Source organism: Melampsora larici-populina (assembly GCF_000204055.1).
Source record: "Melampsora larici-populina 98AG31 unplaced genomic scaffold MELLAscaffold_41, whole genome shotgun sequence".
Classification (NCBI taxonomy): domain Eukaryota; kingdom Fungi; phylum Basidiomycota; class Pucciniomycetes; order Pucciniales; family Melampsoraceae; genus Melampsora; species Melampsora laricis-populina.
Genome location: NW_006768805.1, coordinates 575,670 through 590,821, shown reverse-complemented (window position 1 = coordinate 590,821; position 15,152 = coordinate 575,670). Strand labels below are relative to the sequence as shown.

At 43.1% G+C, this 15,152-nt stretch overlaps 3 protein-coding genes across 3 annotated transcripts; 2 read left to right on the top strand and 1 right to left on the bottom strand.

The window, feature by feature from the left end:
• Window positions 1-4,477: 4,477 nt before the first annotated feature.
• MELLADRAFT_91318 (uncharacterized protein) lies at window positions 4,478-5,148 on the top strand (the record flags this gene model as incomplete). Its single annotated transcript, XM_007414179.1, has 2 exons — window positions 4,478-4,965; window positions 5,061-5,148. 2 exons carry the CDS (start codon window positions 4,478-4,480, stop codon window positions 5,146-5,148), a joined length of 576 nt encoding a protein of 191 aa, XP_007414241.1.
• A 171-nt stretch (window positions 5,149-5,319) lies between these two features.
• MELLADRAFT_110089 (uncharacterized protein) lies at window positions 5,320-12,426 on the bottom strand (the record flags this gene model as incomplete). The annotated part of the gene is made up of 14 exons (XM_007414121.1): window positions 5,320-5,775; window positions 5,861-5,942; window positions 6,018-6,478; window positions 6,578-6,945; window positions 7,006-7,626; window positions 7,711-8,010; window positions 8,093-8,461; window positions 8,533-8,626; window positions 9,254-9,328; window positions 9,936-10,048; window positions 10,116-10,184; window positions 10,262-10,426; window positions 10,674-10,707; window positions 11,950-12,426. The coding sequence occupies 14 exons, from the start codon at window positions 12,424-12,426 to the stop codon at window positions 5,320-5,322; spliced, it is 3,684 nt and encodes a 1,227-aa protein (XP_007414183.1).
• Window positions 12,427-14,481: 2,055 nt separating this feature from the next.
• On the top strand, window positions 14,482-14,901 carry MELLADRAFT_66294 (uncharacterized protein; the record flags this gene model as incomplete). The annotated part of the gene is made up of 1 exon (XM_007414180.1): window positions 14,482-14,901. The coding sequence occupies one exon, from the start codon at window positions 14,482-14,484 to the stop codon at window positions 14,899-14,901; it is 420 nt and encodes a 139-aa protein (XP_007414242.1).
• Window positions 14,902-15,152: the final 251 nt, after the last annotated feature.

The following is a 15,152-nucleotide window of genomic DNA, read 5'->3' as shown; positions in this document are numbered from 1 at the left end:
GAGGATGAAATCGTGGGCCGCAAAGTTGTTCTACCGTCAAGCTTCATCGGCGGTCCGAGGCACCTTCAGCAACTCTATCAGGATTCAATGAGTTTGGTTGCAGAGTACGGCAATCCCAGTCTGTTCATAACCATGACAGCCAATCCGCAATGGCCTGAAATTACGAATGAATCAGAACCAGGGCAGTCTCCTGACGATCGACCAGACTTGGTCGCTAGAGTTTTCTACCTCAAACTGCACGAGCTGCTAGACGATGTTACCAAGCGCGAGCGCCTAGGGGTGTGTCTTGCGTATGTATATACGAGTGAATTTCAGAAACGAGGTTTACCTCATTGTCACCTCATTCTTTTCTTGGACAATGACTCAAGACCGGTTACAAATGAAGACATTGACTGCCTAATCTCAGCACAACTGCCTGATCCTGAAACCGAATCTCAATTATTTGACCTGGTAACGCAACATATGCTCCACGGACCTTGCGAAAAGTTCCCGTGTTGGACTGGCTCTGGTTGTACTCAAGGATTCCCCCGGCCTTTCTGCGATACTACCTCAATCTCTGAGGACTCTTATCCAACGTACAAACGACCGAATAACGGGCGCTGCTTCATCAAAGGTCCAGTGACGTATGAAAACAGTAGCGTTGTCCCGTACAATCGTTTTTTGCTCTTGAAGTTCGGATGTCACATCAACGTAGAAGTTGCAGCCAGCATCCGATCTATTAAGTACCTTTTTAAATATATCCTAAAAGGCCATGACAGAACAATGGCTCAGCTGGAGGGCGACGAAACCAAGGATGAAATCTTGGCCTACCTGAACGCCCGGTTTATTAGTGCTCCTGAGGGTACGTTCATATGCGCGTGTTCATAGTAACATTGACTAATACATAATTGCAGCAATTTGGCGTCTGCTCAGGTACCCAATTGCGGGAAGATACCCTCCGGTACAACGCTTGGCTTTGCATCTTGAAGGCAATCAGACCATTTATTTCCAAGATACGACGGGTCTACGGAGAGCAGTGGAAACTGGACGGGCCGAAAGAACAACGTTGACTGAATTTTTTCGACTTTGCAAAGCCAATGTTAAACTCCGAAACTCTGAGCAGACAATCCGGAGCCTCAAATACAACGAGGTTCCCAAGCATTTCGTTTGGAACCAAAAAACTAAGCAACTGACAAAGCGGAAGAATGGGGCTATTGCGGTAGGGAGGGTGTATTTTGCAAATATCAAGCGTGGTGACGTATATTATTTACGTTTACTGCTTTCTCACATCCGTGGTCCGACTTCCTTTGAAGATCTCAGAACTGTGAACGGGATTGCCATGGCAACTTTTCGTGAAGCGGCGGATAAGCATGGCCTGTTACTTAGCGATCAACATTACCATAATAGTTTGCTCGAAGCCGCGATATGGAAAACCGGGAATCAACTCAGGTGTATGCTTGCGATCATCTTATGCCATAGTTCGCCAGCTGATCCAGCTCGACTGTGGTCAGAGCATGTTACTAACCTCTCAGATGACTGTGAACATCAAATAAAGAGATTGAACCCTCGCGTTACGCCAACTCTAGATCATGTTCAAAATTATGGATTATATCAATTCGAGAAGATAATTTTGTCTATGGAATCGACTCTTGATGCAGTAGGTTTACCTCCAGTGGATAGCAAACTACTCTTAGACCCAGACCTTCCCGATATTGGTACCTGCGATCAAATCAGTCCGGAGCAAAGCCTTCGCAAAAGTGAGGCCATGCTTGGGGTCTTAACGGCGGAGCAAAAATCTATTATTGGACCCATTATTGACGCACTGATGAACAACGAACCATACCTCGCTTTCCTGGATGGCCCTGGCGGAACCGGAAAAACGTTTGTTCTTAATTACCTACTACATCATTGTAACGGAAAGCAAATACCCTTTCAGGCAGTTTCGGCAGCGGGGATTGCGTCTCTTCTCCTGCTTCACGGTCGAACAGCTCATAGCGCCTTCAAAATTCCAATCGTGGTTGACGAGGAATCAATTTGCCCAATTTCGATCAAGGATCAAGTCGGTCGCGCTCTTCGAGATACACGATTTGTAGTCTGGGACGAGGTGGCCATACAGCATAAGCATGCTATTGAGTGTGTGGATCGCACGCTCAGAGATTTAACTGGTAATGATCTTCCCTTTGGAGGCAAAGTGGTGTTGTTCGCAGGGGATTTCAGGCAAACCCTGCCAATTGTGAGACGAGCAAACTTGATGGGACAGGCCGCAGCAAGTCTCAAGGCATCATATTTATGGAATCATATCACTCGGTTTCGTTTAACGTTAAACATCCGGCTCGGAGGATGTACTTCTCGACCTGACCCTTTGAACACCGCCTTTGCTGCGTGGTTGCTGGAGTTAGGGTCCGGGCGATTACAGACTACGCACACTGCAACACTACCTCTAACGCATTGCCGGATTTCGGTAATTCGTCCTCCGTGTGTTTTTGATTCCGATATTGTAGATACTGAATACCAAGGAGCTGCGGAGTTCGTAAGGAATCAAGACTGGCCTCAATTGATAGACTACTATTCAAACCGTTGCGTCATAACACCACTGAATGCCACAATGTCAATGATCAATGATTACGTTATGGATACTTTGCCGGGCCAATATCACCTCTCGACGTCTGTCGATCTCATGGATGAAGCTTTCAGCAATCCGGTTTCGGTGGATGTCTTGAACACGTTCAACTTCCCAGGCTTCCCTTCACATGAAATGAATCTCAAAGTCGGAGCATCAGTGATGGTATTGAGGAACTTACACTTGGCGGGAGGACTGTGCAATGGAACCCGATTATTGATCACTCATTACAGCGACAACGCCTTGCAATGCCGTGTTTTGACGGGTGAGTCAAAGGGAATTTCAATAAGTCTGCCAAAGATGAGGCTTCGACATGAAGGGAACGAGAACTGTCCGATACCATTTCACCGCTTGCAGTTCCCGATCGTTCCAGCCTTCTGCATGACCATAAACAAGAGTCAGGGGCAGAGTTTAGAAAGAGTCACTGTGTTATTGCCAAAGCCGGTCTTCACCCATGGACAGCTGTATGTTGCATTGTCCCGTTGTACTTCGGCGTCTAACGTACACGTGTGTATTGTCTCTGAAGAAAATGCCGCAAGCACAAAGAATATTGTATACCATCCGATTTTAGAAAATTGACACCGTGGGAAGGCGATCATCTTTGTGTGAGAGGTAAGTTTCAGTTGAACGATTTATACAAAAGATTTCCAATTTTCCAAGGGGAATTTTTTTGAATGCGGGAATAATTATTTGGCCAGATCAAACCAGCTGCCCAACATCCCTGAGCCACCGGCCTCATGGAAGTCACCCAAAACATGCCAGGGAATAGTGGCTGAGCAATACCAAAACTGCCACCTACAGTCTTGTACTTCTTCTCAGCTGGCCTTGACAGGCCCTGATCAGCTTGAGATTGATATTGGGTCTGACCAGGACTGAGCAAAGAGTCGGGGCCATTTTGTCACATACAGGGCAGGCTCCAAACCCTACTTCAGGTCCCTGGAAAGTGCTGAGTGATCATTCCAACAAGGCGTCATACCAGCCATGTCCACACTTCAATTGAATTTTCTCTCAATTACAGGTAAGCTGGGTCAATTTCTCTCATTCCAAAAGATGCCCCTGAGCCAGGGGTACTGATTACATATACTTCTTATTATGTAACATGTGTAATACCCAACATATGCATATGTAGGTACCGGCCCAACATGGTACAAAACCCCCATGAGCCCACAAGTTACAGAATGCACATTTCCGCAGCCACCAGACGGGTCTCAGATGTGTGTCATATAACTGTGGGAACATGGTTATGACTTTGATCCCTCACCCATCTCAGCCAGGAGTTTATCTTTGTTGGGGTGAACAATAATTGATAGAGACATGAACACCGTGGACAGTCTAACCCATGAGTTAAGCATTGAATGTGTTACAATCACCCAGCATGTGTTGTTGGGTCTGCATGCCAGATGTATCTCTCATTTTACACTGAATTTAACTTATGGTGAAGTTAACTTATGGTGTTGAACTTGTAATACACTTTTGTAAGATGCATGTATTGGTAATGAGGCTGATGGTTGGTCAAGAGATATTCCTTTGATGATGTCTTGGCCCGTATGTGATATTGTTGTTTTGTTGACGCTTTATAAGTGGCAATGGTAAAAGAACGAAGAACTTCGGGTGATGAGTCATATTTATCTGGTCAATACAGCCAGGAGTTGTGGGGTACAAGCCTGCAACTGCTGTAGCCCTTTCAAGTCAGCAGGTAGTGCGTCTGTCCAACAAAGTAGTTTTGCTTTTAAATCCTCAAGATACTCTAATTTGGAAGCCCATCATCATTGGTTTCTCTGTCGATTGTTTCATTGATTAAGTGCGTGTGGGTTTTCCTTGATCTCAATTTTGAAATCTTGTTAGCTGATGTTTTAGTTGGGGTACCAGGAAGTGATCATGCTGCCACCTTACCTACTTGACGATGTTCGTGGCCTCATGCCCGAGTTAAAAAACTTGGCCGTTCACGATCGAAGGCCTGATTCATCGTTATCGAGGTCTACTTCGGATGAACGTGCCAGCAACTTCCGTGTTTTAGTCGGAACAACCCTCGATGCTGGCTTAATCTTCAACCTCAAGGCAGTCGTCGGGGATCATGTAGAGAAATATCGATTCTTAAATATCTCCGAGCTTGACGCCATCGAAAACGCCGCCTACCTGGTAGAAGATCGCCTTATAAACATCGTCGACAAGGTGCACGACACTCAGAAAGTGATAGCCTACTGTAAGATGTTATTGCGATCAACGGACCCCACGGTGACTCGTCACCGTAAACTATACAAAAAGCAACTCAAAGAGTCTGGAGAAGAATACAAACTTCATAAGCGCACATCAAAACGATTCTACAAAGATGTCGCGGATCTTTGGGCACTACTATCCGAAGAGACGTGAGTAACCGACCTTTGACATTAAAGTGGTCAATCTTCAAACAAGGTGCTAACTGGCAAATTTCCTTGAAATCTTTTCGCTGATTCAAACTTAGTAAGCGCACTTGCGACTTCGAGGATGCCGCTGCAGCCACGGCCGTTCCCGAGCCTGCCGCAAACACATCTGAGAACACAACTGAATAATTTAGTTTGTATTGCTCATCCTACGGCCAGATACTCTACTCTTTCAGACAATATATGTATAAGAGAAGCCACTTTGTCAGAGTATATGTGGTTTGTGGTAGATATGTAGTGCTTTCAATCTTCAATGATCAGGTTAATTACAAATGTTTCAGCTTGGAATTTCTTTTTTCTCTACATTTGTTCCTCACCAGCCCTACATAACCTTTTCAGTAAACGTGCATACTTAGACAGCCCAATCGGTGGAAGCACCTCCAATTCATCCTTAGCATTCTGTGCGAGGCTATCATACCATTCTGTATTGTAACAGTCGAGAGGAAGTTGTATCGGGGGAGGTGAAGGATTGAGTGGATTGTTTCTACTTCGAATACGTCTTTGATAAGGATTTCCACCCGGTGTACTGCCTGGGCTGCCTCTAGCTCTCTTATCTCGATACTCATCAATCTTATCAAGAATGTAATCCATTCGAGCAGAACGCCACTCATACCGACGAATGTTACAGACCTTTGAATCCAAAGCCGCCGATTCCTCTGCATCCGTTTTGTCATCGCTACAACATCTTGTAACCAATGGATCAAGAGGCCATAAAGATTCCTTTGACCCCACTGCATCAAGCCTGTCCTCTTTCAGCTGCAGAAAGTATGGATATGTGATTAGTAACATAGTCTTTATATGAGCAGCAGATTGTATTGATGAGATGATTAGTAGTACATACCGTTCTTGCGCGAGAAACACGCAACTGTCGCTTATCTCGCTCTTGCCTTCTCTCAGGAGTCCAGTTGTGTTGTTCGCGCCAACTAGAGATTAAATGAATGAATTGAAGTTTGGATCAGCTTTCACGTATTTTTTAACCTGACTTATTACAATCTTACATCCTCTTGAGCCTGTCTTTAGCATGTGTTTTCATAAGATTGAAAATCAACTCCGGTCGGACGTCTCCAGGTGTTATACCCTTGTACTCGCCACATTGAACCAGCTTGATGAAGCTTGCCGTCGCAAATTCCAGCAGGAAGGTGTTTTCTCTTGAGTTGAGTGATTCTTCGAAATTGAGTCGATATGAGACCATCTTCACACCACGCATCATAACCCAGATAGTTCTGATAACTTGAGAATTTGTGTTTTCACTTCCTGGTCCACCGTCATAGGGAAACTGTGGATCGTTCGAGTCGGTGTCATTTGCTTCGCCATCCGCCTCCTCGAGGTCCATCGTGAGCATCTGTCGCATGGATTTCCGCAGCCATACTGCTCGCTGTGCAGGTGATGCCCCACCTGGCATAGTTTTGACATTTTTACGCTGCCCATATAGAACTTTAAGATGGAATCGAACTAGACCCTAGATGTTGATTCCGAGATGCATAAGTGATCAGTAGGTCATTCTTAATTATAACAAGGAAAATATTGAACACCAGGTGTAATAGATTGAAAGACAAACACGAAGCACAGCCTTTTTAGCTGCTGGGGTAGTTTCCCGGAAGTCTTCTTGATTATCTCCTTCGTTCTCATTGTGTTGTCCTTCCTCATTGGCCCGTTCACGTTGGTTTCGATTAGCATTCCTCAAAGAGATGTGGACATTCCTCAAAGTGGTTTCCAAGCTCTCCCACACTCTTTGAACCTCTTGATTGATCTCTTCCATGTCTACATCTCTATCACCAGCATTAGACTGAAGAAAAGTTACTTTGCGCTCCAAGTCAAGTAAATGGCATTCAACTGAAGTATCTGTCCTTGTCGAGAGGGTGGCCGAAGGAACGTGAGACCTCCTGGTTGAGAATGTGGGTCTTGACTGATGTCCAAAGTTGTTTTCTACATTGGAAATGTGATCAACTCCAGAGCTTGATAGTCAAAAGAAAGGTATTGACTCACGGTCTTCGGTGTTTCTACAATTGTTGGAGGCATCCTGTGCACCAGATTGATGTCCTTCAGAGAAACTAGGACCGACACCTTCGTTAAGGCCACTTAGGCGGCGTGCGTGGTATGCGCTTGATGGCGAGGCAGAAAGATCGTTTCGGGCGCATTGTTTTTCTTTGTTGTAACGTAATCTAGGATGGTTGGGATTTTGAAGGTTCCGCGCTATTTCACTGGGTGAGATTGATGAAGATCTAGACAGTGAACGATTAGGTACTTCTCGCTGTTTCCCTTTGTCACGATAGGTCGTATGAGCTCGCTGGGGGCGAACTTTCCGCTTAGGTCTGGCTGAGGTGTTTTTGACGTGTTTTCTCCGGGAAAGCTGATTAGAATCTCTGTTTCGGGAAGTGGTAGAGTCTTGTTCTGAAGGTGGCTCATCATCTGGATCAGACTGATCCTGGTCGTTTGGAGATTTCGTAATGCAGTCTTGATGCCGCTTCGTAGTATAAATCTGAAAGTTATCAAAAGAAGGAGATGATTGGATTATACGACGAGATGGTCTTGGTGACAGGCTTGGTGTGCTATCATCATGGTCTGGAATAGCTGTTAGTAGTGTCTTTTGCGGTGCTTTTCTGCTGCCTATGTCATAAAAAAGGGAAATGCATCAGTGGTACTATAGAGCAAAAAAGAAAATTTCAATGAGATTGATAAAAACGACACTACCTGCATCATGAGAACCGAAATCATCATTAAGCTGATCACCTTCATCAGATTGATTATCTTGATCGTCAGTAGTGCAGCGAGTTATTCCTGCGGCGGGGTTGGGATCAATAAGTCGACTAGATGAACCTTCATTCATGCCGCTTGGGTTCGGTGTGGAACTAGGACTATCAGCTGGTGAGCGAAGATGGGTGTGTTTTGAGTAACGGGGATTGTCATGATCGATAGCAATATCCTCCGTGACAATTGGTGGTCGCAGCGAGAGAGATGTGGGTTGTTTATTGTTGTTTCGATTTTTCAAAGCTTCCCATAGTGAATTTGTATAGAAACAGAATCAGTGCGAGAAACACTCAAAAAGAAACATAGCTTAAGAGAAGGTACACACCATTTATTTCTGAATGATACAGATAGCATAGTTTTGCGAGAGCTGTAGTACTGAGGGACTCTTTATTGAGATCAAATGGCTCCAAAATTTCCAAAAGCTCCTCTTTACTCATTTTATAATATTGTGAAGCACTAGTGGGAATTGTCGCACTTTGTCGAGCCCTGGAGTTCCAAGTGCAGTAAGTTCGCTTATGATTTTGTTGAACGCCGGCGTGGGTTTTTGTTTTTTTTGACTTTGTGATTCGAGAATGATAGAGACTTTGAAGGGCGGAAGAGGAGATTCCTTCCAATACACCAACAGAGACACCAGTTTGTATCAGAGTTAATCTCATAGTCGCTTCGGATATTCCCTCGTTTTGTTGGATATGCACTACAAACACAGATTCAACATCCTAATCAACAAACACCACTTGGAGAAACTTTAGATAAGGAACAACTTACATCTACACTCGGTAGCAGCCCGTGTATCGAGCTCTGCCTTTCGCTTCTGACTTCGTGTCTGTGGCATCTTGAATCGGGTTTTAACGAGATTATTCTGTAACCAAAACAGAGACCAAGTGAACTAAAGTGCGGACTGATCAGAAATATTCACAGATCAAGCCAATATGTTATGTTTATTCAACTTGGCAAGACCAGCTTGACTTGGGTTCAAAGAAGTTGAGAAGTGAAAAGAAAGTGTCTGTAATTAAGATTCGCTGAGAGCAAGGGAAGGTATGAACGGAAAAAAACGAATAAAAGTCAGGTTGGTTTGTGTCCAGCACAGTTAACGAGGAGAATAGGCGTTCGGCCGAAAAAATTGAAAGTATATAACAGGGAATATTGGTCAGAGAAAAAATTCGGGGTGAGAACTAGGATTATAAATATGACCGGAGTCCAGCACCAGTAGCGAGGAACGAATGAATTGAAGTATGAAAGATGAGACATTATAAATGGGTTTGGCTGTTATCAAAGAAAGATGTTAGAGCAGAATACCCCCATTGAGGAAGAAGCTTGGCGGATTTGTTATTCTGAGTGCTGAGTGCCTTTGAGCTTCCCTACCTGGTTTGTCAAAATACCATTCATCTTTTTTAAAGGGAGAACTCAGTAAAAAAAATCAACAATGAATGTGAAAAGGTCAGCCTAGACTTAGGGTGATCCATGTCTGAAAGGGGGTTCAACGCACGTTTTGAATCCAAATGTTATGTGTGATTGGATCTTCAACAGAAGTTGGATGACTACCGGGTAGTTTGCAATTGTTCTATGCCAAAAGGAGGAATCAGTACTGTTACTTCATTCAACTCATAGATGTTGAAGTTTACTGGCTGGGATTGTGAAGATTAATCAAATTTTCGGTTGAAAGGTCTGGACGATCGGTAAAATTTACTCAGCAGAAGTAACGTGAAAACTGATATTCCTAATCAGACAGAAGTCCCATAAAAGATCTTGGGTGCTGATGGCACTGAAACAACAGCGTAAATTTCACTCCCAACATGTCGAATAGTATTAAAGCAAGTATCTCTCGAGGAAAAAGGTAGCCCTCATCACAAAACCAGAAAAACAAAGGAGCAACAAGTGTAGACCCATCAGAAAAATAACGTTTGCTTGTTCAAAATGCAATCGAACACCACGGTTGACTCAGTGTGAGCGGCACTTCTGGGCATGGATCCCTAGTGATCTAGACGCCTGAATGATTGAATCTATAAAGAAAAGTGATCATTGAAATAGACATGTTAGTTCTGAACTTCCCTCAGTAAAAAAAAGTACATGGATCTGTCATGGTCAGAGCTGAATGACTTGGAAAGATCGGAAAAGAATTGAGAGTAAAAATATAAGGCACCTGGAGCAAGAGAGATATCGTTTCTTACAAACTCTATAATATCCATGACCATGACAAATGGGTCTTCTTCTTCAACACACGTCTGCTTGGGATCCACTTCGGAAGAATTGGCCTTATCCACAGTCTCTGAAAGTTTCCACGCTTATAATGAAGGAGGCCGTAGTAAGTGAAAAGTGCAAGTAAATCGACACACGGTGGAGATACTTACATATGGGGATTGCTTGTTTGCTATCTTGTTTGCTATCATCTTGAGTGGGTCGAGATTGACAGCCTATAGCTTGAATGGAAAAGTAAGAATGAGCCACAATGAGAAGACATGGTCCGCCTGGGTTTGGATTATAAATGATGACGGACAAGGATTACTGGTGTTGTCTTCCGTAACATGTTGATCAACATGTTGGCACTCCTGATCTGGGGGTTCTTCATGATCGCAGTAGTTGACCTGCATGTAACGAGCTTGAAGTGTGTTTGAAGATTGAGGGGAACTGGTAAGGTGAGCCATTTGTATAATTTGTCTATCTAGAAATGAGCACAAAAAAGATTAGATACCGCCCAAAATGACAATCAAAGAACCCTCGAAGACGAAATATGAATGGAAGCGTTTTATTGAGACCTTTGTGCTGATGTATCAAAGGCCCAAAGATAAGAATTAAAGCACATGTAAACACGTAAGTCAGTCATTACATTTGGTATTAAGGAGGATGATTGAAGGTAACAATGAAGGTCGTACATCTGAACAAAGTAATATAAACCTCTAGCAACTTACGATAATGTATTCCCATTGGATCGATGCGAACATCCTACGTCAATTTCATAATACTTCATCGTAGCAAATGAGCGATTTCAATGTGCTCGTATGTATATCCATTCAAAGTTGATGTAAATCTGGAATGTAGGGTATTATTATCAGTGGAATGACGATGGAAGATGTCATTCAATGAAGTGTTCTTTTGAAATACATACCTGGAGACGATAATTATTTTCAGGTCAAAGAGTCAAGGTAAATCGAATGGTGCGTTCTGAATCGAAGGAAGCTGTGTTGAATGATACTTGAAATTGTTTTGAGCTTAAAGAAAGAAGGTGAATGGTAAGGTGAATTGAAGGGTGTGATATGAACGACAGCGAGTTGTGTGGATTGGTGTTCTAAATGACTCTCTAGAAAGTTCTACATAGATAGTATGTACCTTACTAAAAAACCTACCAAACGGCTAAATCCTATTTAGCTGATCCCTAAACTATCAAACTCCCACCGCCCGAGTACATAGCCTCCCTTGACTAAATCCTCGGGCGGGTCAATTACTCTTGGACATCCAAGTACACTCGACTATCAGTTTCAGTTAGGGCGAATTCGTAGGTTTGTCATTCAAGAATCAAGACGGTAGATCTGATGTGAAACAGTGTTAGATAGCTTCACTTTACAAAAAACAACAACACCCTGAGAAATCCAAGACACATCATTCAAACAAAGAGAAATGAAATTCATTACAAGAGATAGAGACTTCCTAAAACGTGAATATGTAGATCCATTACACAATTGATTTGATCTCAATTACACAAGCAGCCGGTGTCAATTTCAATTAACGCTCTCAGTGGTAAGCACGGTTATCTTTGGATATAAGGGTGACATTTTGTAAAGGATGAAGATACTCGTGGGAATTGAGAATGTTGGGTGATCCAAGAAGTCGAAAAGTCGTTGGAGTACAGATAAAGTGAAAAGAGAAAAAGTTTAAAATAGTGGGTTTTCAAGATGAAACGTAAAACTACAAGAGACTGAGTAATCGAGGAATCGGATCAAGATTGAGAATGATTTTGAAAAGCCAGAATAGAATTCGCTATGAGGCAAAATGAACAAAGGCCGTGGTGTACTTGAAAAAAAATTCTGCGCAGGTACCTCGAGAGTCACATGTAGTACAGATATGTAGCCGAAATTCTTCACAGTCAACAACTGAGTGAAATCAAGCATGGCTTCATGCAAATATTAGTATTGTGAATCTGATAGATGAAGGCTCTTTGGAGATCAGTTGGATTATGCAGTGACATACCTGATAACCGCTTGGACTCATATCAAAGGGTACGCCCCAATAGAGCATCGCATTGGTCTCTTCATCGAAATCCTCCATGCTTTCGAAATAAGGCCGGACAAGTAACTTGAATAGCTCTGATAAAGTTGCCTCCTCGATTCTTGGGTCCAAACGAAGTCCCGGATGGAAGCAGGCAAGGACCTCTAAAAGCTCGTTTTTGGTGGCCGTGGGTACCTCGGCGGTGTTGTCACAAACAACTAAAAATTTATGAAGATGGTCGTGTAAAACTATAGCTTGAAGCTGGTAGGAGATGACGGACGATGGAGGGGGCGGAGCATTGATAGGTTCATCACTAATGAAAGGATCTGAAATTTCGGAGGAAGCGAGAGTGTGAGATTCAGCCGAGTGGTAAGAATCGTACGAGGCGTCGGAAGATATTGCCTTCGGTGAAGATGGGATTGGAGTAGGATTAGATTCGACACCAGTTGGGGAGGCCATACTGAAAACTGGATGAATTTGTGAGTATCAGAATTCAGGAAGTGCCTTCTCAAATAGAAAATGAAATTGGTATACATCTATGTCCACTGAACTCGGTGCAGTGAATTTTCGGTGAGTCAACTCAGCATGATGATCATTTGACTGAGGGTATAGCCGCTTCCCCTTTGTCATGAGTATGTTGTCGCTCGTTTGTTCAAGAATGATCTTGAGGACCTGTTTAGAGAACCCCACGTCGCTCCAATTGATGGCTCAAAGCGTGAAATGGTACGATGATGCACAGCCATTCATTTGACTAATTAACTTCGTAAGGTAAACCCCAGATTAATGAAAAACAAAGTGAGGGAAAGGGTCCACGTAATATATCAGAGATTTAATGTTCTTTGTAGTTGTATATAATCAAACAAACGAAAAAAAGAATGAAACATGTCAGAGCACTACAAATATTGATATCCTCGACAAATAGAACACAATAACGAAGGCGAGAAATCTACAAACAACAAATAAGGCTTGTGTACACTACTTTAAAATCATAGAAGAGCAATCAAGTTCTGGTAGTCCAGCATAGAACAGGAAGGGAATTACCTGAAAAGATTTTATAAACTGGGTCAAAGAGAGCGATGTGTAGAGATAACGGATTCCGGAGGTACACGTCCTCACCAAATTGAATTGTTGCTCAGCAAGTTCAGCCAGTTCGCATCGGACCCAAGGTGTCACAGTGCATGTCAGGAGTAATATTACCTGTCACATCTACATCATTTTGTATGTGATCAACTTTCACCGGTTACATACACACGAGTAACACCGAATCTCGAGTCACCTTCTCTCAACTTTCAAAAAATGACCTCAGATCCCTCCAATTTTTTTCCACCTGTGTGGCTTGATTCATAGATTTTCTCTCTTCTCGATAATACGTTCAAGTCGTAAGATCACCAAAACTCAAAGGGATTACAACTGTATAACGATCATGAGATGGCACAAGGGGGTTTTACACCGTGTCTCGGCAAGATACCAGAGTTTGCGATCAGTCAGTTCGCCCTCCGACGCTCTGATGGCTTGTACAATGGCACGGTTCACCTACCCACTGCAATGAATGGATCTGAATCATCTCGCCTTCTCAATTGAAGGTGACACGGGTCAAAATTGATATTCGAGTGAATTTTGGGATCTTCATTTCAAGAACCAAGTTACCTTCATTCACCGTGATTCCCCTCTGAACCTTTGCTACTTGTCATCTTTTCAACAAGTAGATCTGGACATAGGTTTTTTTTCACACATCGTCGGGCATACCACGAAGATGAGACAACAAACCTCAACGCCGCCACATCATGAATCTCAAAAATATTCGTGTCTCTGTCTCATATTTATCACAATTCCAAAACCGATTGTTTATATTAAGACGTCCCCTTTGAGTCGTGTTAACCTACGACCTCACAGACCACGTGATTGAAGACTCCACTCAAGCCGCCGTGGGGGAAGGTCAACCAAGGATGCTGAATTTCCGAAAGTCTTCTTTGACGGAGACAAAGAAGTGTTCTTCTGTGACGGAGACAAAGAGGTGTTGAGCCCTGCGTTGAGTTGGACCACTTTGAGTATGAAAGCGTCCAGCTTCATATTGACTATTGAATGTTGAGCTCATCTTCATCAGATTTACTTTGAAGTGTAGAACTCTGGTGATCCACGATTTTTCCTCTACTTTTCAGTCTCAATAAGATTAAATCAAGTTAGTGAATACCTATCCCTTATATTATGTTAATTTCTTTTCAGAAGGCCGAAGATGACTGACTTAATGTTCCATGGAAAACCCATCCACGTTTTGATTTGTGCTCATGATCAGTGGCAGAATCGGTCATCGACTTAGACCGAAGGTTCGACTGGGCCAGAATTCCAGCCTGCATTCAGCTCAACATCTTCTCTCGAATCGAAGTCTTTGAAAATGGGGTTCATCGCTATGTCCTTTCTGAAGTTTGTAAAGGGTGGCAAAAAATTGCACGTCAAGTGTAAGAAATCATCATTCTCCCACTCTCACTCAGCTTCTCACTTAATCGAATTTTTTGCATGTTCGTATTCAGGATATGGCAGGATGTCGATCTTCATGGCCCTCGAGCCTGGCTCAAATTTATAGACCTCTCATGGGAGCACCTCGCTGTGACTTCCCTCACCAAATCCATCACTTTGCATGATTCTGGTGCCATTGGTGAAGCGTTTGTGCAGATGGCAGCAATGGACGCCAACATCATCATTCTTGGTTATCCGAACCTTGAGAGACTCAAAGTTGTCGAGTCAAAAATTTTGAAACTGGTCTATAACTTTCGTCACAAAGTCATAGAGGTAGAGCTTACGCAGGATGAGCAGTTTCTTGATCCAGACCACACCGGCGAACACAATGGCCATGATGATTCTGAGGAAACGCTTGATGTGGACCAGGACGATTTCTCTGATTTTCTGGACTACCTTATTCTCACTCATTGTAGCTGAATGTTTTTCAAACCGGGTTAATCTAGGATTGAGTAGGAGTTCAGGAAACCTTAGCCTTCTTTGTCTTCTCAATTCAATTTGGTCATTTTATTGAAAGTCTCTGTATCTGTAGATGTCATATTGTAGGGAATGAACTAGGACGTCTCTTTTTTCCTGCATTGTTCTTCTTTGGTTAATTGCTTCATTTTCAAAGCCTCTTTCTTTCCCGGTCATGTGATGCAAGGTGACTGTCAGGCTTAGATTTCTTACTA